The sequence below is a fragment of the Phacochoerus africanus genome, chromosome 4 (genome assembly GCF_016906955.1).
Source record: "Phacochoerus africanus isolate WHEZ1 chromosome 4, ROS_Pafr_v1, whole genome shotgun sequence".
Lineage (NCBI taxonomy): Eukaryota > Metazoa > Chordata > Mammalia > Artiodactyla > Suidae > Phacochoerus > Phacochoerus africanus.
In genome coordinates, this window is record NC_062547.1 from 87,124,782 (window position 1) to 87,146,851 (window position 22,070).

Consider the following 22,070-nt stretch of genomic DNA (forward strand, 5'->3'; position numbering starts at 1 on the left):
TAACCTCAATTTTACTTAAAAATTTACAAATGTGTAATTGTGTCACTTGTATAATAAAAGAATAATTTTATTCCACATCTATGGAGGTACAACTGACATAGACCATTATGTAGGTTTATGGTGCCAACAGGTACATGTAAAAATGCTCAACATCACTATTTATGAGGAAGATGCACATCACTCCACAATGAGATTATCATCTCAAAGCCTGTTAGAATGGCTATCACCGAAAAGACAAGAGATTACAAGTGCTGGCAAGGCTGTGGATAAAAGGGAAACACTGGGCACTGTTGGTGGTAAGGAAAACTGGTAATGTGAGATATATCTCACATGTTCCTTATAGAGGCACACATATGTGTGTGTACATAAAATGGGATATTATTTGGCCATGAAAAAAGGGAAATCCTGCCATTTCGACAATGTGGGTAGATCTTGAGGACATTACGCAAAGTGAAAGAATAATTTTTAATTAACCATTTTCCTACAGTTTGAAGATCATGTTCCCAATTTACCTTTATACAAACTTCCTAATGAGAGACCACCTAGAACTTCTAGACTTACTACTACTATGGCTATATTTACATTTCTTTATAAGGTTTATTTACATTTAAGGTAACATTTATAATAAATAAAGTCTAGATTATGAGGATATCAATTTTTACTAATCAGTTTGAAAAGGAATGTAGAAAAAAAACTACCAAATACTTATTTTCATATTTAGGAATTTCGATAGTATCCTCAGATTTAGTGAAATAATTTACCTTGATAGGATGTAAAGCCAAAGTTTAATGAAATAATTAAGAGCACTGCTGGCTTTATATGGTTGTGCATGACTGTAACCTACAGGAATGCAAGCTGAAACCCTGCAAAGCAATCTTGATAACCAACTGTTGTATGTAAAACATACAACTACAAACATACAACAAAACATACAACAAACAAATGTATGTAAAACATACAACTGATCTCTGACTTCTAAAAATTTTGTAAAAATATTTAAAACTCTCATTACTGTCAGAAATGTACAGGAAAATAAAGTGGTAAAATTAATCTTTCTTTAATACACTATAATTTTAAAACATTAGAAACATTAAGAATTATCAAGAATAGTTTGAATGGATTTGCCTTATTCTCATCATTTAAGGTACCAAGTGAACCTCTTTTCTATACTTTTTTTTTTGTCTTTTTAGGGCCGCACCCATAGCACATGGAGGTTCCCAGGCTAGGGGTTGAAACGGAGCTGTAGCTGCTGGCCTACACCACGCTACAGCAATACCAGATCCCAGCCCCATCCGCAACCTACACCACAGCTCATGGCAATTCCGGATCCTTAACCCACTGAGCGAGGCCAGGGATTGAACCTGTGTCCTCATGGATGCTAGTCAGATTCATTTCCGCTGAGCCACGATGGGAACTCCTGTTCTATACCTTGTTAAATTACTCCTTTTGAAGACTGGATCACCTTCCAACATTGTATCCTTTGTTCTTCCAATGTTATGAATTATCTCCTAGAGTTCCTTTAATGTGAAGTATTGTGACATTATCACGCTAAGTGAAGTCAACCATACAATGAGACACCAACATCAAATGCTTTCACTGACATGTGGAATCTGAAAAAAGGACAGACTGAACTTCTTTGCAGAACAGATACTAACTCACAGACTTTGAAAAACTTATCATCTCCAAAGGATAAGTGGTGGTGGGGGATGTGCTGGGGTTGTGGGATGGAAATCCTATAAATTGGATTGTGATGATCATTGTACAACTACAAATGTAATAAATTCATTGAGTAATTTTAAAAAAAGGAAAATTTACAAAAGAATTTTCCGCACTTGCCCTCATTACCAAATGACATAAATCTGAACACAAGAATGAAGGAATTTATAGGTGTGCTATAAATATAATTAGTCCTTGACTTTTATATATTTAATGTGCACAACTAACCTTTGAACAGAACATATTTAGGTCTATAATCATCTTTCATAAATGGGATTTGGATTTTAGAATAGAGATTTTAAACTCTCATATGGTGGCAATGCCTGCTGGAAAATAATGTTGTTTCAGGTGTATTGTCCCTCTATTATAGCAGAGTTTATTTGTATAATTATGCAAACTTATTTCACTTTGACCTCATGCAAAAATCTGTGGAAAACAAAATCAGCAATGATGGTGAAAAAGCATAGCATTAATAAGAAAGACAGGTTTCACAAATCTAATTCCAGAGACAAGCAGAACTCTTTAGCATCAGATAGTTACTGAATTATGCCAGTTTTGTCACTGGGAATGTAAACAATCAAGTAAAAAAAAAAAGTGAGACCAACACAAATTGCAAAAATATTTCAGCTTTTATATGTAATCAGAAAATGCATTATATTTTTAGTTCTCTGACAATGGAACCCTTCTACATAATAACATATTAGTCCACTGTTTAAATTTTGCATTATAACTGAAAACTGGAGAATACTGCTACATTTACTAATATTCCTCACAAGTCCTACATTGATAAATTGAATAAAGCATTTCTATTGATAGTAATAGAATTTAAAAATCAGAAGAAAGCATGTTCACAACTTTTAGCTCCTAAGATGAAAAAAACAAAATCCTTTAGCTCATTAGTATCTCTCTTTGAAGGAAGTCAAAATACTTTTGTATATAATCTTACTGTGTCTTCAAACTGATTAGTACACTCTACCTGACAGGAGAACTATCTCGACATTAGATATTGGAAATTTAAAAATAGAAAAGATAGAATTAAAACTTAAGTCTCTGAATGGTGTCACTTCATCACTTCTTCCAAAATATTTTAGACAGGAAATTTTAAGTTAATAATAAGGGGTAGGTGGGATATTCAATTTGGTATTTAAGATATACCTTAACATATATTTTTGAAATATTACTACTTGTCCTTTATCCAAAAGTTGAAATGGGAGTTCCCATGTGGCTCAGTGGTTAACGAATCCGACTAGGAACCATGAGGTTGCGGGTTTGATCCCTGGCCTCACTCAGTGGGTTAAGCATTGCCATGAACTGTGGTGTAGGTCGCAGACACAGCTCAGATCCTGTGTTGCCGTGGCTCTGGCACAGGCCAGCAGCTACAGCTCTGATTAGACCCTTAGCCTGGGAACCTCCATATGCCGTGGGAGTGGCTCTAGAAAAGACAAAAGACAAAAAGACAAAAAAAAAAAGTTGAAATGATCTATTTTACCTACCCCAACAATCCGTTTCATAGCATCCAATTTAGCAGAATCTTTGTTGCTTTCTAACATTTGCTTTAAGTCTTCATTCCTGAACAAAAGAAAAAATTGCATATTTAGATTTTTATGTTATAGTTATTAAAACATAATTTTAATAAGTTAGAAATAATACAATGCATAGAGCTATATGACTACTGTCTTATTTATAATTATGTATTTCTCATGTAAGTATGTGCTATGTTGTCATGAAGCCCACCAATGAAACAAAAATATAAAACTGTACCTCAATTCTGGGCAAAATATCAACAAACAGAGGCATACGGATTCTCTCATGCTAAAATTTCTTTTGTATAATCATCGGAAAAAGAGAAATAAGAAAAATTCTTGAATCAGCACTAAAATATTTTCTTAAGCCAAAACCTAAGAACTTTCTTCAGAATATGTGAAGAAAGAGCACTGAATAAAAGAGCACCTCTTTTTTACTACCTACCTCACAAAAACAAAAAACATAAATGTGAAGAGAAACTCACAATGATGCTCCCTATTTGAAGAATTAAGTTAAGGCAATTTTAACATCTTAAGAGGATGAGGTAATGAAACAGAGCGGTTACTGGTAAGGATGAAAATGTAGGATAGATTCAAGAACTTCATAGCTGAAATCAGTGGGATATAGTGACTGAATAGAAAGGCTAAGATAGGAGCACTCAAGGATTCAACCCCCCATTCCCAGCTTGAATAATCAAGCAAATGATGGTGCAACCAAGTAAGATAACTTTGCTGAAGTGGTAGACACTTCCTCCTTTCCAAAGCTGCTTGCTATACAAACATCCTTAAAAGAAAATCCAGAACAAAAGCTATCAAAAAATCCGTGTGGGAGTTCCCGTCGTGGCGCAGTGGTTAACGAATCCGACTAGGAACCATGAGGTTGCGGGTTCGGTCCCTGCCCTTGCTCAGTGGGTTAACGATCCGGCGTTGCCGTGAGCTGTGGTGTAGGTTGCAGACGCGGCTCGGATCCCGCGTTGCTGTGGCTCTGGTGTAGGCCGGTGGCTACAGCTCCGATTCAACCCCTAGCCTGGGAACCTCCATATGCCGCGGGAGCGGCCCAAGAAATAGCAACAACAACAACAATAACAATAACAACAACAAAAGACAAAAAAAAAATCCGTGTGCTGAAGTCCTGATTCTCCATGTGACTTTATGCGGATATAGGACCTTTAAAAATTAGAGGATGGGATTCCGATTCAAAAAGACTGGTGTCCTTCTAAGAGAGATAGTGTGAATACACAGAGAAAAGGCCTTGTGAGAAAACAGTCACCTGCCAGGCAAGAAGAGAGGACTCATGAGAAAACAAAATTGCCAACACCTTGATTTTGGACTTCCAGTCTCCTGGAAGAACTGAGAAAAATAATAAATTTCTGGTTTTTTGTTTGTTTGTTTTGCTTTTTAGGGCCGTGCCTGCGGCATATGGAAATTCCCGGGCTGGGGGTCGATTTGGAGCTGCAACTGCCAGTCTACATTACAGCCACAGTGACGCAGGATCTGAGCCCCATCTGTGACCTACCCACAGCTCATGGCAATGCTGGATCCTTAACCCACTGAGCGAGGTCAAGGATCGAACCCACATCCCCATGGATACTAACTGGGTCCGTAACCTGCTGAGCCACAAAGGGAACTCCCAATTTCTGTTGTTTAAGCCATCTGGTCTGCAGCATTTTGTTATGGCAGCCTTAAGCGACTATTACAGATTTTGGTAACAAGCAGTGATAAATACCTAAAAATGTAGAAGAGGCTTTGGAACTGAGCAACAGGTAGAGGCTGGAACAGTTCTGAAGCTCATGTTACAAAAAAACTAGGTTGCCCTGAAGAGACTGTTGGTAAGTAGATGGACATGAAATGGGGAACATTTACTGGAAACTGGAGGAAAGGCAATCTTTATTATAAAGTGAAAAGAAACTGGTATGACTATGTTCCAGTGTTCTGTGGAAAGAAGAAGTTAAAAGTGAAGAATCTGACTACCTGAGCAGATTTCTAAGCAAAATGTGGGGCATAGACAGCCTGGTTTTTCCTTAGTGCTTATAGTAAAATGAGAAAGAAAGATAAATTGGAGGAACTGTTAAGCAAAAAGGACCTAGAACTTGAAGACTGGAAAATTCTCAGTTTACCCATGTGGCAAAAATCAAGAAAGTGTCTTTAGAAGGGAACACCAAAGAACACTGAAAAATCGTTTGAAGATGAAATCATGGGTGACGCTCATGGATTTAATCAGACATCTCAGCTGAAGCCAGGAAGACAGATGGGATGATACCAGCAGACATTACCAGCTTGGACTAAAAGGGAGAGATGGGGCAAACAAAGGAAGGCTGTCAGACTTCCTGGGTTTGACAGGACAGGGCAATGTGAGCACACAGAGAGAAGGCAGCCATCTACAAGTCAAGGAGAAAGGCCTCCAAAGAAACCAAACCTGTCAACACCTTATCTTGAGTCCCAACCTCAAATGAGAGAAAGAAATGTCTTTCATCAAGCCACTCGATCCGTAGTATTCTGTTATGGCAGCCCTAGTAAACTAATACAGACATCAACAAACAATTCACTGAAGGAGATAGACAAGTGGCAAAAAAGCACATGAAAATATATTCAACTTTTTAGTTGAATATACTTATATATTTATATATTTATATATTTATTCGCCATCAGCGAATTAAAACCACAGCAAGATGTCACTACACACATATCAGAATGGCTTACTTTAAATAAATAAAATAGTGGGGCGCCTGCTGTGGTGCCGTGCATTAAGAATCCAACTGCAGCAGCAGGTTCGACCCCCAGCTCAGCAGAGTGGGTTCAAGGATCCAGTGTTGCCATAGCTGTGCCTCAGATGCAACCCCTGGCCCGGGAACTTCCATATGTTATGACTACAGTCATAAAGTAAATAAATAAATAAAATAGAGACAACCCCAAATGATAGTGAGCATGTGGAAGAACTGGACTGCTCACATACTGCTAGTGGGAAGTGTGAAAGGTTAGAGTCACCCTGGCAGTGTGGCAGTTTCTCATAGAACTAAATTTGCTATACAACCCAGCAATTATACTCCTGGGCACGTATCTCCAGGAAATATAAAATGTATATTTACACAAATATTTGGGAGTTCCCGTCGTGGCGCAGTGGTTAACGAATCTGACTAGGAACCATGAGGTTGCGGGTTCAATCCCTGGCCTCGCTCAGTGGGTTAAGGGTCCGGCGTTGCCGTGAGCTGTGGTGTAGGTCACAGATGCAGCTCGGATCTGGGGTTGCTGTGGCTCTGGTAGAGGCCGGCAGCTGTAGCTCCGATTGGACCCTTAGCCTGGGAACCTCCATATGCCACAGGTGCGGCCCTAGAAAAGACAAAAAAAATATATATATATGCAAGTATTTATAGACGCTTCATTCCTAATAGCCAAAATGGAAACAACCAGATGCCCTTCAATGGGTAAATGGTTCAATAAACTGTGGTATTATTCCATGCCAAGGAATATTGCTCAGCAGTAAAATGAAACAAGCTATTGATATCTTGACAACTGACTAATCTCCTGACAAATATACTGAGATAAATAATCGTAAAAGGTTACACACTATATTGTTTCATGTATACAACATTCTTGAATTAACAAAATTATAGAAATGGACAAAGATTACTGGTTGCTGAGGAAAAGGACAATAACGGTGAAGCACACCATTACATATGGAAGAGATAAACAAGTCCTAATGTAGAGCACAGAGAGTTATAGTCAATATCCTGTGACAAACCATAACGGAAAAGAATATTTTAAAAGGAATTTATATATATGTATAACCGAATCACTATGCTGTATAACACAAATTAACACATTGTAAATCAACTATAGTTCATTTAAAAAATATATAAAAGACAACACGAGACAGTGATGGAACTGTTCTATCTTTACTTTCCAGATGGCTACATGAAACTACACATTGCGATTAAATGGAACAGAACACCACCCCAACACACACACACACACAAGTAAAACTGGGAAAATCTGAATAAGACTGGTACAGAATATTAATCTCAATTTCTTGGTTGTGATATTGTACTATGCTTTATCACTGAGGGAAACTGGGTAAGAGGTGCACAGGATCTCTCTGTATTACTTTTTATACCTGCATATGAATCTAGAATTATCTCAAAATCAAAATTTTAATTAGAAAAAAGTTATATAACATTATAACTCACTTATAAGACGACAAATTTTTTTTTTGGGGGGGGGTCTTTTTGCCTTTTCTAGGGCTGCTTCCCTTGACATATGGAGATTCCCAGGCTAGGGGTCTAATTGGAGCTGTAGCCACCAGCCTACACCAGAGCCACAGCAACGCAGGATCTGAGCCGCATCTGTGACCTACACCACAACTCACGGCAACGGAGGATCCTTAACCCACTGAGCAAGGCCAGGGATCGAACCCACAACTTCACGGTTCCTAGTCAGATTCGTTAACCACTGTGCCACGAAGGGAACTCCAACACAAATTTTTTTAAATGATCAAAAAAACTGAACAGACATTTCACAAGAGAAGGTTAAGAATATCAATAAGTACATGAAAAGATACTTAGGATCATTAATTATCAGAAAATGCAAATTAAATGAGATTCCACTACACACCCATCAGAATAGCTGAAATTAAAGACAATGACAATAACAAATGTTGCCAAGGCATAGAGCAACTAGAACTCTCACATACTGCTGCTAGGAACATAAAAACACTTTAGAAAACTGGGAGTTTCTTACAAATTTAAATATAAACCTACTATTTGACCCAGTCATTCCACTTTCTGGAGAAATAAAAACATATTCCCATTTGCAGCAACATGGATGCATCTAGAGATTATCACACTAAGTGAAGTAAATCAGAAAAAGACAGACAAATATGATATCACTTATATGTGGAATCTAAAATGTGACACAAATGAACTGACCTACAAAACAGAAATCAACTCACAGACATAGAGAACAGACTTGTGCTTGTCAAGGCGGCGGGGGCCGGGTGGGAGGGATGGGTAGTTTGCAGTTAGTAGATGCAAACAACCTACATTTAGAATGGATAAGCAATAGGGACCTACTGTACAGCAAAGGGAACCATATCCAGTCTCTTGGGATAGACTAAAATGGAAGATAATACAAAAAAGGGAGTGTGTGTGTGTGTGTGTGTGTGTGTGTGTGTGCACGCGCGCATGCGGGCAGATGACTGGGTCACTTTGCTGTACAGCAGAAATTGGCACAACACTGTAAACCAACCATACTCTATAAAAAAATTTTAAAAACATATTTCCACATAATAAATGTTCATAGCAGATTTATTCATAGTAAAAACTAGTAACGACTTAATCTAAATGTCCATCCGCAAAATGTGATTTAGCCATACACTGGAACACTACCCACAATAAAAAAGAACTAACCACTGACACATGCAACAAGATGGATGAATTCTGAAAATCATTATGTGAGTAAAAGAAGCCAGACACAAAAGAGTATAATTTAATTCATTTAAAGTTCTAGAAAATGCAAACTAATCTGCAGTGACAGAACCAAGATCAGTGGTACTACAGGTGGAAAGAGAAATGGACATCAAAGAGACATTTAAAAATTATTTCAAAAGGAAGATGGAAATGTTCTGTATCTTTTTAACTGCAGTGCTGACTTCACAGGTGTGTATATCTGTTAAAACTTAATTATAATCTTTAGGTGGGTAATGTGTTGTATGCAAATTGTACCTCCATAAAAATGACATTAAAAAGTTTTAGTGTTTTAGTCACATATGTGAATAATATACTTAATCCTCCAAAAGAAGACTGAAAGACATATATTTATTTCTGAGAAATACATTATTAAGGATCAGATAAGCAATCATTTCAGATACTTTGAAATTAGAGTATCACATTTAAGTTTCAAGCTTACTCAAGAATTTAAATCACTGAATCTTATTTTAGGACATCAAAGGAAAAACCTCTTATAGGAAACTAAGACAGTAATATTATAAACTTTAATTAAATACTTGTACTAGTTATTCGTTTATTATTAGCAATCTTTAATAGTTTCTATGACAAACTCTCCAGAAAAAAGATTTTAAAAATTTATATAGCTCCTTCATGTAATATGGTTCAAGTACAAAAAAAAAATCAGAAGCCAATTTCTCTCAGCCTAAGCCTAAAAGGAGGTGAAAAGAACTTCCTTAACTACTCCAAATAAACAGCCTTGACAAAAAATACTTTACTTTGTACATTTTATTTTGTACATTACTGCCTAATGTAGGCAGTAAGCACTCATCAAAAATGAATTATCGATCCTGTGTTATTATAGGCTGAGCTGTATCCCTTCCAACATCTCTATGTTAAAATCCTGTAACTTCCAGAGTTACCTGGTGGCCTAGTAGTTAAGGATTTAGCATTGTCACTGCTGTTGCTCAGGTTTGATCCCAAGCCTGGTAGCTTCCACATGCCACAGGCACAGCAAAAAATAATTTTAAAAATAAAAAAATAAAAGTAAAATAGAGCACTACTTAAATTTTTTTTTTTTTTGGTCTTTTTGCCATTTCTTGGGCCACTGCCACAGCATGTGGAGGTTCCCAGGCTAGGGGTCTAATCGGAGCTGTAGCCACCAGCCTACGCCACAGCCACACCAACTCGGGATCCGAGACGCATCTGCAACCTACACCAGAGCTCACGGCAACGCCGGATCGTTAACCCACTGAGCAAGGGCAGGGACCGAATCCGCAACCTCATGGTTCCTAGTCGGATTCGTTAACCGCTGAGCCGCGATGGGAACTCCAAATTTTTTTTTCTAAAACAAAATAATTCCTAACACCCCCAAACCACAGAATTTGAGAGTATTTGGAGACTGAGTCTTTAAAGAAGTAATTAAGTTAGAATGAGGTCAATATGGGTGGGCCCCTAACCCACTAAGACTGATTTTTTTATAAGAAGAGCAAATTAGGACAAATATTCAAGGACAAGAGATGAGCACAGCAAGAAGGTAACCATCTATAAGCCAGGGAGAGAAGCCTCAGAGGAAAGCAAATCTGTCAACACCTCTATCTTAGATTTCTCTACTCCACAATTTGGGAAAAAAATAAATTTCTGTTGATTAGGCCACCAAGTCTGTGGTAGTTTGCTATGGCAGTCCTAGCAAACTAATATGGGAGTTAAATGTTACAACTATCACTGTAGGAGTTCTAGCTATGGCTCAGGTACAGCTGTAAAAAGGAAAAGAAAAACACAAAAACAAAAAAAAAATCTTGGAGCTCCCATTGTGGCTCAGTGGTAAAGAACCTGACTAGTATCCATGAGGATGTGGGTTCAATCCCTGGCCTCTCTCAGTGGGTTAAGGATCTGGCGTTGCCGTGAGCTCTGGTGTAGGTCACAAGACACGGCTCGGATCCCGTGTTGCTGTGGCTCTGGCGTAGGCCGGCGGCTACAGCTCCGATTGGACTCCTAGCCTGGGAACCTCCATGTGCCATGGGAACGGCCCAAGAAATGGCAAAAAGACCAAAAAAAAAATTATAATAACTACTTTTCTCTGATTAAAAATACAGCTAGAAAATACACAAATAGTAAGACAGAAACAAATAAGAACTACATCTGAGGATATACAACTACCAAATATAAAATATTTGTCCACTGTAATGAATTCAGAGTCCCTTCTTACTTCTTCTTCTTTCCCACCTCACAGATAACTGAAAAGGAACAACAATTAATGAAACCACAAATAGGATTCTTCCCCCTTTTACTCTGTGTTATTTTTACTATTTTACCTACTGACCATGTAGACTTTTATAAATGAAAAACCAAAATCTAGAAGAAACCTTAAGTGAAAAAGCTGAAGTAATCAGAGAAGAAGCAAGCAGAAAGAAAATGTGTTAACACATATACATGTCAAAAAAAGAAAGAAAATTCATTTTCTCATGTCTGATCCCTTTTTTCCCCAAGACTGTTCCACCAATCTTCTCCACCAGTGTTATCCGGACAGAGATGTGAGCAATGAAGAATAATGAAGTGTCAATTTTTAGGACACTCCAAACTCTAACCTCAAGTGAAATCTTATTCATGGCCTAATGGAAATTTGGTTTGCTCCTCTTATGCTTGAGATGCCAGACTCTTCTTTCCAACCACCTACAGGTCCTGACCCGCTCTCTCAAACTAAACACAAGAAAAGAGGAACTTGATATTAAAGCTAAAGGTTTTGCTCTTCATAACAGAAAAGATAGTCGTCAACAACAAATATAAATATCTTTTGTGTTAACATGGGCAGAGAGCTAATAACCTTGAGGTTCAGCAAAAAGCGACAAGAAAAATCCTAGACACTGTTTCAGCCTGATGTAATACTCAACTTCTCAGATATGTCATAAGCACTTACTGAAAATTCTGATATAAATTATGTATCTCTACCCAAATCCTCTTTACTTGTCAACAAAGCAGTGAAAATTTGGGAGAGTTAATACCCCAACACCTAGTTTACCCTCAAAATATGTTCACTTGTTCTGAAACACTTGAAATCCACCTCCTTCATTATACAGATTCAAATTTGACCTATTAATGTGCATTACGACATTAATCTTACAAGTTAGGAAATTCTTCTTACTAAACATCAAGAGTTGACTCAAAATAATGCTGGATTAGTAATATTCTCATTCACTTCTTACCAAAAACCATACATGCTTCAATTTTTTTTTTTAATTTACCTAATTCTTCATTTACCTATTTACCTGTAGCTTTCCAGCTCTGAGTATCAGAAGACCAACTTTATTTTTACATAAGTGACATCTTGTGGTGCTAAGTGGTATAACTTTTCCTTTCATGATCAAAATACGCCTATTTTTATAGTTTCAAGGAACAGAAACATACGTACCTGGAAAGCTAAAGAAAATCTTACTGTTACCAAGAAGTCGCTTTATTTCAGCACCAGCATCAAGGTATAATCAAAAAGCAAAATTTTACCTGTTATTCCGAGAACTTCAGAGTAGGCTTTTACGTTGTATAAAGAATCACTTTTTTAAAAATCTAGTATTCATAACTAATTAAAACCTTCCACTCCTTTTAAAGACAATGCACATTAAGGGGACTCCCAACACTATGCTGCACTCTACACTGTCTCTGTGTTACTCAAAGTGTGATCCAAACAATGATTTGCAAGTGAGGGAGTGAGCAATGCAGATACTGGAGAGGAGGGGCAGGGAGGAACAGTATTCTAGCCAAAGAGATACAAAAGGAGGGTAAATAATACTAAAGGCTTTGGTGTTCACTCTGAATCAAGTAAAGAACCATTGGGGTGGGGAGGGGGTGAATAGAGAGGGGTCATAATCTAATACACACACAGAATCATTCTTGCCTGTTATGTCTGGAATACACTGTAGAGACTTCTAGATCTGTCTGTGGTGTTACAGCTTGTAAGATACTAAGCCTGGCAAAGAAAACAACGATAAAAGCTGGAAAAAATGAATAAAATAACCTTCCGAAGGCAGTGGAGATCATCCTATGCAGGTAGGACCTGAAACCAAGATGCTGGAAGGAATAAAAGCACACAAAGTGAGCCCTCTATTCACATCAGCTTTTTCCCTGAGTGCATCTTCCAAGTTGCTGTCTGGGAGAATAGAACCCAAAGAGAAATTACAGTTTTACAAGACCAAAGCGACAAATGGTGAAGTGTGGGGCTACCAAAGGTACTGGAACTTGAAGGGCCAAATTATAGAAGAGGGACTGAATGAAAAGGAACACAAAAATCTGTGTACAAACTCCCTTCGAGTGGTTGACTACATTTTCACAGGGCAAGATTCTAGGCAATCCTACAGAAAATAGGAACTGGGAGATTAAATATCTGAACAAAGATTTCAACAACCACACACTGCTGGGAAGAGAAGCTGGAAATCAAGTTCCTCCCAAGAAGAAAGATATTGGTAAAAACCCTGGCCTTTCAGTTAAGACCACGGAAGGACCACGAATGAAAAGTAAGGATGTTCCCTAGAAGTATAAGAAAAATTGAAATAGACAGGTGCTTAAAAAGCCCCAAACTGAATTTTAACAGGATCAAAGTGATCTGCTGGTACTCTGCCTGTGAGAAAAAAAAACAACACCACACAACCCTCTTTGGAAGAAGACATCATCCAATGTTCTTATCCTAATTAGCATCTAATCAAAACTTATGAAACATGCTAAAAAAAAAAAACAGGAAAAAAAATGACAAGAAAGAAAGGGGAGGAAAAAGGGAGGGAAGGAAGGAAGAAAAGGAAAGAACAAAGAGAAACAGAAAACAGATCCATGGGTAATTCAGATACTAGAAGTATCAGATAGGGACTTACTGTGAACTACAATTAACATGGTCAGGAAAAGATGGACAAAATAAAGTGATGAGAACGTCAATAAAGTAGCAGAATCTGTAGAAAATAATCAAATGAATATTGAGAAATGAGAAGTACAGCTTATAAAATTAAGAACTCACTAGATAGGTTTAGGAGCCGACTGGATATGAAAGCAAGTCAAGAGAAAATATACAATTTGAAGGACCAAGCAATGAAACAACGGAAAACACAGAACCAAGCAACAGAGACATGTAGAATACAGTCAAAATATCAACTATACCCTTATTTAGAATTCTAAAAAGGGAGAGGAGAGAGAAAGAATGCAACAAAAGCAATTATTTCAAAAGTTAATGGTGGGAGTTCTCATCATGGCTCAGCAGGTTGAGAACCCAACATAGTATCCATGAGGATGTAGGTTCAATCCCTGGCCTGGCTCAGTGGATTAAAGGGTCTGGCATTGCTGCAAACTGTGGTGTAGGCCCACAGCTGCAGCTCGGATTTCACCCCTAGCCTGGCAACTTCCACATACCACAGGTGTCACCAAAAAAAAAAAAGTTAATGGCTAAGAATGTTTCCAAACTGATGAAAAATATAAACCCATGTATTTTAAAATGTTAAGAAAACAGAAAAAACATAAAACTACACTAGGCATAGCAAACTGCTGAAAATCAAAAGATGAGAAAAATCTTAAAAGCATGCAAGAAAAAAAGACATTTCCTTAAGCAAAGGGTCAGCAAACTTTTTCAGTAAAGGGCCAGATAGTAAATATTTTAGGCATTACAGACCCTATCATCTCTAGTGATTGTAAAGTAAAATCAGCTACATGCAATGCATAAATAAATTAGCATGGCTGTGTTCTAGTAAAACTTTATATAAATAGGCACTGAGAAAGAATGGATATATGTATATGCATAATTGATTCACTTTGCTGTACACCTGAAACTAACGCAACACTGTAAGTCAACTATACTCCAATAAAATTTAAAAAACAAAAAACAAACCAGCAGACCATAGTTTGCTAATCTCTGCTTTAAAAGGACCAATAATACTGACAGCTAACTTTTCAAGAGACATTATAGAGGCCAGATTACAATGAAATGACATATTTGAAAAGGTGAAAGAAAAAAGCCACGTACAACTCTATGTACCCACTGAAAAATATCCTTCAAAACTGAAGGTGAAATAGTGGTTCTCAGACCAATAACAGCTGAGGATCTGCTGCCAGTATATAAAAAGACATCATTTCAAAAGGAAGACAAAATAGTTCTAAATTTACATGAATGTACATGTATTCTAAATTAATAGCTTCCACCTATAAAACAAAACATGACAGAACTAACAGAAGAAAAGCATTTATCTACAATCATGATTGGCACACACACACCTCTCTTAGTAACTGACAGAACAAGCAGATAAAAAAATTCAATAAAGACACAGAAAATCTGAACAACACAATTAACCAACTTAACCTGGCACACACAGGACACCATATCCAAAGACTACAGAATAAACATTCTTTTCAAGTGCACATAGAATGTTTACCAAATAGACTATAGGCTGGTTAAGACCTCAACAAATTTCAAAGGTCTAAAATCATACAGAGTATGTGGAATCTAACTAACAATAATAGGAAAAAAAAAAAGTAGAAAACGCTCAGATGTTTGGAAAGATGAGCAACACACTTTAAATGACCTATGGGTCAAAGAAGAAGCCATCAAGGAAATTAGAAAATATTTTGAATGGATTAATGAATCTGCAGCACTTCAGAACTGATGAGTTACAGTGAAAGCAGTGCTTAGAAGTAAACTGTATTTCTAAATGCAATATAAAAGAAGAAAAACTAGAGTTCCCGTTGTGGCGCAGTGGTTAACGAATCCGACTAGGAACCAGGAGGTTGCGGGTTCAGTCCCTGGCCTTGCTCAGTGGGTTAAGGATTCGGTGTTGCCGTGAGCTGTGGTGTAGGTTGCAGACGTGGCTCGGATCCTGCATTGCTGTGGCTCTGGTATAGGCTGGTGACTACAGCTGCAATTAGACCCCTAGCCTGGGAGCCTCCACATGCCGCAGAAGCATCCCTAGAAAAGGCAAAAAGACAAAAGAAAAAGAAAATAAAAGAAGAAAAACTGAAAATCAATAATCTAAGCTTCCATCTCAGGAAACTAGAAAAAGAATAGAAAATTAAACTCAAAGAACAAGCAAGGAAATAAAAGATAAGAGAATTCAATATAATAGAAAACAAACTACAATAGAGAAAAACCAAAACTAAAGGTTAGTATCTTTCAAATTGTTAGGAAGACTTAACAAGATCATTGCAAAGCACTTATCACCGGGCTTGGCACATACATTTTTCAGTATCTACTAGCTGCTAGGAACTGCTCTAAGTACTGGGGTCTCTGACCTCTTGGGACTTAAATTCTAAGTGAGAATAGGTCAGAAATGACAGAGGAAGGAAGGAAGAGGGGAAAATGGAGGGGAGGAGGAAGAGAAACAGAAGGAAAACATAAGATAGAAAGACAAAATAAGTAGTACTCAAAGAATTAAAACAGGATAATACAATAAAGTAAGACTAAGAAACCACAAAACCTCTATGGGTAAAGATGATCATTTAAGCTAAGGTCGCAAATGACAAGGGGCCTACCACAGGAATTTTGCAAAGATACTATGGCAGCAATAAACACGAACATAGACCCAAAAGAAGGTCTACAAATGGTCTATAAATGTACACTATGGTTGTTTTCTCAAGTCTACGGAACTCCTTACAGGTCCATAACAGGCACACAATAAATATTAGTTGAAAGAATAAATGAACACAGGCTATATATTAATCATGATCCTTAGAGATATAAAAAAAACTCTGAGCTTTCGCTGGATTCTCAAAAGGGTCCATGGCCCCGATAAAGGTTGAAAACTAGGCACACATCTTCCATGTCTGCTTACATGTATGCATATTTTTAAAACCATGTTGTCATACATATATCACAGGAAGTCTCCATATTTGCCAAACCTTTGCTAATGCCCTCAGCTACTTATTCTGTTGGCAGGCAGCAGGAAGTAGATTGTACTTTTGCTCAGGATATTAGAATTACCTTCTAGAATGTGACTACTCAACCTTTATGTTTTAAAGGAAATCTCACAGAGCCACTCAGCTACCTGACTTACATACGCTGAGACAAAAATTGGTTTGAACAAGCAGAAGTTCTTTTTCATTATTTAAGAGCAAAATAAACTAAAGAGGCCACTTTCAATAAAAGATTAAGGGAGTCTCAAAAACATAAAAAACTGATAAATATAAAGACAAAAAGTTTCAAAGCTTTTGCACTAAAAATAAATGCCATAAACTAAGTCAAAAATAACAACAACAATAATGATTAAAATAAGTTTAGGATTCATCTGACAGGAGTGCTAATTTCTTTAAAATACAAAGGGCACTTAAATGATCAATAAGAGCTGATCCAGTAGGGAAATGGACAAAGGACATTTAAAAGTATTTTACTGAAAGAATAACCAATAAATATGAGAGAGAAGACATAATGCACTGACAGTTATAAAAACTCAGTATAACAGCATTTTGCACCTTTAAGACTGACAAATATGAAATTTGATGATATCCAATATTGGCAAAGGTAGAAGGAAAATAGACTTTACTGTTAGTGGGGTAAGAAAACCAGTACAATCCATCTATAAGATAATCTAGTAAGATCTGTCCTAATTGAAAATGCAATATCCTTTGACCTACAACTCTATCTCTAGGAATTTCCCCTATGAAATAAATTCACACAAATATACAAAAATTTATGTTGCAGCATTTTTTAATGCTCAAGAAAAAAATGAAATCAATCAAATGCTCTTCAAAAAGAGAACTTATTAAATAAAAGGAATACTGGGAAACATTCTACAGTGGTGAAAAAGACAGAAGTAGTTTCATATGCTGATATGTATAGGCTTCCAAGAAACATTAAAGGAAAAGATAGAGAACAGTATAATTATTATCATTTGATTTTAAAAGCTTTTCTCGAAAGAGCACACAAGAACTTTTCATTGGGTTATCTCTGGGGGTATAGGAATGGGAATTATACACTTTCTTTATGATGAACTAACCATGCACATTCCTACATTTTTAACATATAACTAATTTGTTTAGCCACAAATCATTATTATAACAACATGTATTACTTTTTAGAATTTATAACATCCTATGCTTATTTTAGTATCACAAAGTCTCTATGACACATGTGTGGCTATTATCATTACGATCTAATCAATAAGGAAACTGAAGTTAGGAAAATGTAACGACGACATACAAGTAGAAAATTATACAACAGGTAAGAAATTCTAAACACACAATTTTTAAGTACACCACCGCAGAACTAGGGAATGGGCAAGGCAAGGAATTAAACTCAAGTCTTGTTTCAAAATCCAACATTCTTCCCAATTACCACATTGCCGTCAGCTTCTATTCTAAAGTTGAGTATATTAAGAAAACATTTCAAGGACTGTATCATAATAAGAGCATAAAATCCATAGCCTATGGTGTCGCACTTCCCCCCAATCCACAAACAACCAAATTGTTGCATTTTTTTTCTCTTAAACTCAAACTTTTTATGAAAAGAAAACTGATCACTGGAACCATAATAAACACTAATTCTAACTATCCTCAATAGTAGCCTAAAGCATCTGCGATATACTTCTGCATGAGTCAAAATAAATTTTATTTTCACTGACATTACTTTGACCGTATTTGGTTAACACTATCTCATGTAGATTCATCAGCTCCAAATTAATTAGTATTACAGAATAGTGCATTCCATCCAAACAATTCATCTTTGTTGGCTCACATGCCTCACTGCTACTGGCATGCCACTGTAATAATGGGCATGGTGCCACAGTAACAGATGGGCATCAATATAGATGTGCCAAAGAGTCAGCGTGTGCATCAAGTTTGAGTATTAGCATTGGATTTTCCTCCAAGAAATTCATAAACTACAGTAGAATAAATATAAGTTTCTACAACTATGCTAATAAGATATGCCAACTCAAAGCTAGATTAATTTTTAAATCCTTAAAAAAAAACTTTACAAGGCCACAGAAGGCAAGTTTTTCAACTGATGAGTTTGGATCAGACTTCTGTATAGGGAATTGAGAAACCAATGTACAATCTCTACCTTAGATAAGCTTTGTCCCTGCAGCACTTGAAAATCTCAGTAGAAAATTCAGTTTTTAAAAGTCACCTGGTACTGTTACAATATGAAAAAGTTCTGAGGACCTGTTACACAATGATGTGAATATACTTAACACTAATGAACTTAAAAATGTTAAGATGGTAAATTCTATGTTATGTATTTTTTATCACAATTTTTAAAAAAAGTCACATGGTCCTGCCAAGTTTCCTTGATGAAGCCAATATAAGGCCTAGAAACAGAGATGTGATCCTACTGTTTTCTACTTGACAGGAAAAAAAATTTTAAGTGAAAATCACTGAAGTTTACATGATAATTTTAATGTTGCCTTCAGCTAAAAAAACTGTTGTTTTAAGATTAATTTATTTACACGTGGTCTTAAATTTTTGAAAACATGATACTGACCAAATTATACTGAAAATTTTTATAATTTTTACCACCTTAATAAAAATATTTAAAAAACTAAGAATACTAAAAAAAAAGAAAAGAAAAAAATCACTTGTAGTCAATATCACCCAAAATTATTTGTTGTAAGTACCAGAATTGTTGTAAGTACCAGAATAGATGGCTCTGTGTACATGTGTGTGTGTGTGTAAACAAAAGCTATCTCACTTCTAGGAACATAATAAGCACATTTCCTCTTTAAAGAAATGTTCAAGTACCCAGTTACCTTGAGAAAACCAATTTGTTATTTTATAATTTTTTTATATTGTCAGATAGGGAGAAGCTCTAAGAACTATGTGTCTTTAACTTTAATTCATTGTAATTAACCCTAACATTTCTAAAACATGTAATATTCAATACAAGGCATGTATTTTGATGTTATTAAAGTACATTAAAAAACTGTAAAGTTCTCACTGCCCCTGAAGGTTACAAGCTCAAATATTCTGAAGAGAGTCCCAGACTCCTGGATATCAAGAACTAGGTAAAATTTCAAAAAAAATTCTGAGTAATGACCCATGGGGCCCACTTTTTTTGTGTGCCGAATAAAAACATAACAAAACTACCCTCAACTACCATCATTATCTCATAAAACACAACAGAAAGGATGTCTGCCTTTCTTTGATTACTAGAGCAGTAGCCATTTGTATTCCTTTAGTTATTTGACTGCTCACATTATTCTGGGACAAAACTATAGTGACCTTTTCAGTAATCACAAACATACCTCAAGAACAGATTTTGACAGAATGTGACTAAGTCCAATGAAAAGTGCAATTATTTAGTCACAGACAAATACTACTCTCCCACCTCAATACATTCTCAAATACATAAGAGCCCTCATCTCCTCTCCCTGAAAGCCCAGGTTCTTTGAGAAAGTCTTCCTTTACTCACTTCTGCCCAGTCAGTCCTCTGCAGTGTGACTTCCCCTATCACTGCTGTTACCACCAGGTCACCAACTTATCACTAAATCTAAGAAACACTACCTCTGACTTTATTTTACTGGGCTACTCGCCAGCAGCTGGCACTGCTGAGCGCTTAACACCTTCCCGAAACCCTCTCTTCTTTCGATTTCTTTTAAGGCAAAACATACACAAGAGTCCCTCTTCTTTTAGAAAAAATGTACTCCTCTAAAAATAGATAGCTTTAAAGCAACAAAATAACTATCAGCAAGACTGAAGCTTAAACAAAAAGTTTGAAACATACACATTTTAAACACCCTTACACTATCTATAATCATTATTCCCAAATCCTTCATACTCACAGAGAAGAATTTTAGTGCTTATTAACCTCATTTATTTTTATGTAGTGCACAGTAAGGATACTTTATGTAATTCAGTAGTTTCAACTACTTGTGAAATATAATTCAGAAAAACAACATCAAATTTAACAATAATTTGAAAATTAAAAACAAAAGCAATGGCTAAGGTGAAAATTAACAATGATTCTAAAATTTTAAGTTGAAAAAGTACATTGTATTAAAAACAAAATGTGAAAAGCTCGACTGATCTTAATGAGGCTAAAATAGTAATAATTATTGTGCTTATGTACCAGGCACTGTAAACTGTTTAAGACATGTTAAATCTTACAATCCTCAGAATAACTCAGGGAATGCAGGCACTATCATCATCCTTACCTCCGTTTTATAGATAAGGAAACCAAGGGGATAGAGCGGTAAAGTAACCTGCCCAAGTACCACTTATTAACTCTGTCACAAGTTTTCATAACCAGGTAGAACAGCTCCAGAGTGGGTGTGCTTTAGGCATTATGCCACACTTCCTGAGCAAACCACAGTATGCAATTTTACCTGCCATCTTCCTTCTACAAAAGCAGTACGTGGATTGGACCCTTTTCCTAAATGTCAAATACAATGCAAAAGATTTGTTTGTATAATGCACTTTAAGAGTTCCCCCAAACTTCATTCTCTCTTTTTGGTCTTCTAGATGAGTTTGAATTCTCCCACTCCCTTCAGTGTTAACAAAGTACTAAGATTCCTCCTTGGCCTTCTCCTCACATACCATGCAATTTCCCTTCATCAATGACTTCCAAAACCGTCTGTCAACTGTTGATTCACAAATCTGTATCTCCAAACCAGGTATCTCTCCTGAGTAACCACACCCATGTACCTAACAGCTCTGTAGACACACAACTATCAAACACAACAGGACCAAAACAGAAGGCAACACTTTTCTTCCTCACTCCGAATGTGCTCTGTCTTCTGCGTTTCCAAAATCACAGAATACTTCCACCATTCACATGGTTGACCATTCTAAACACAGGTGTAGTCAGAGTGCTCTTTCTCAAAAGTAAATCTCACTACATTGTACCTCTACTTAAAATCCTTTGGTAGCTCCTTATTCCCTTTATTTTTGTAGTTAATAATAAGTTCCCACTCTATACAAGATACTATTTAAAACACTATTTTTTTGGACTCTAAATAAATATATATTATACATACACACATACATATGTATATGTGTATATAATACATACATATTTACGCACATACATATACATATATTTACGTGCATACACACACACAAACTTATTTCCAAAACAGAAAGAGACTCACAGACATAGAAAACAAATTGATGGTTACCAATGGGGCAAGAAGGGTGGGAAAGAGATAAATTAGGCTGGGAATAACGTATGCATACTGTATAGCACAGGGAACTATGTTCAACATTTTATAATAAGGGGAAAAATTCTTTAGAATATATATACGAAATTAATCACCTGAAATTTACAGGATAATGTAGTCAAATACATTTCAATGTTTTTTAAGAAGACACTATTTTCCAATAGTTTAATGGTTCTTCCAAGACAGTGACTTAATTATAATGTGTTCTAAAAGGACTATCACTTGTAGAAATGAACAAGTTCCACATATTAGTAAATGAAAAGAACAAACTATAATACCATATT

General features: G+C 36.3%; 1 protein-coding gene across 3 annotated transcripts in view; it reads right to left on the minus strand.

Annotated features, from left to right (window-relative positions):
• The window catches only part of AP3B1 (adaptor related protein complex 3 subunit beta 1), a 256,686-nt gene that overhangs the window by 220,704 nt on the left and 13,912 nt on the right, over window positions 1-22,070 (minus strand). For all 3 annotated transcript variants that reach the window (XR_007134506.1, XM_047778162.1, XM_047778163.1), the window contains exon 2: window positions 3,210-3,285. Coding sequence is in view for 2 of the 3 variants with exons in the window: in XM_047778162.1 (XP_047634118.1) it covers window positions 3,210-3,285 (76 nt within the window). In the remaining variant the exon portion in view is untranslated. The remainder of the gene's footprint in view (window positions 1-3,209; window positions 3,286-22,070) is intronic.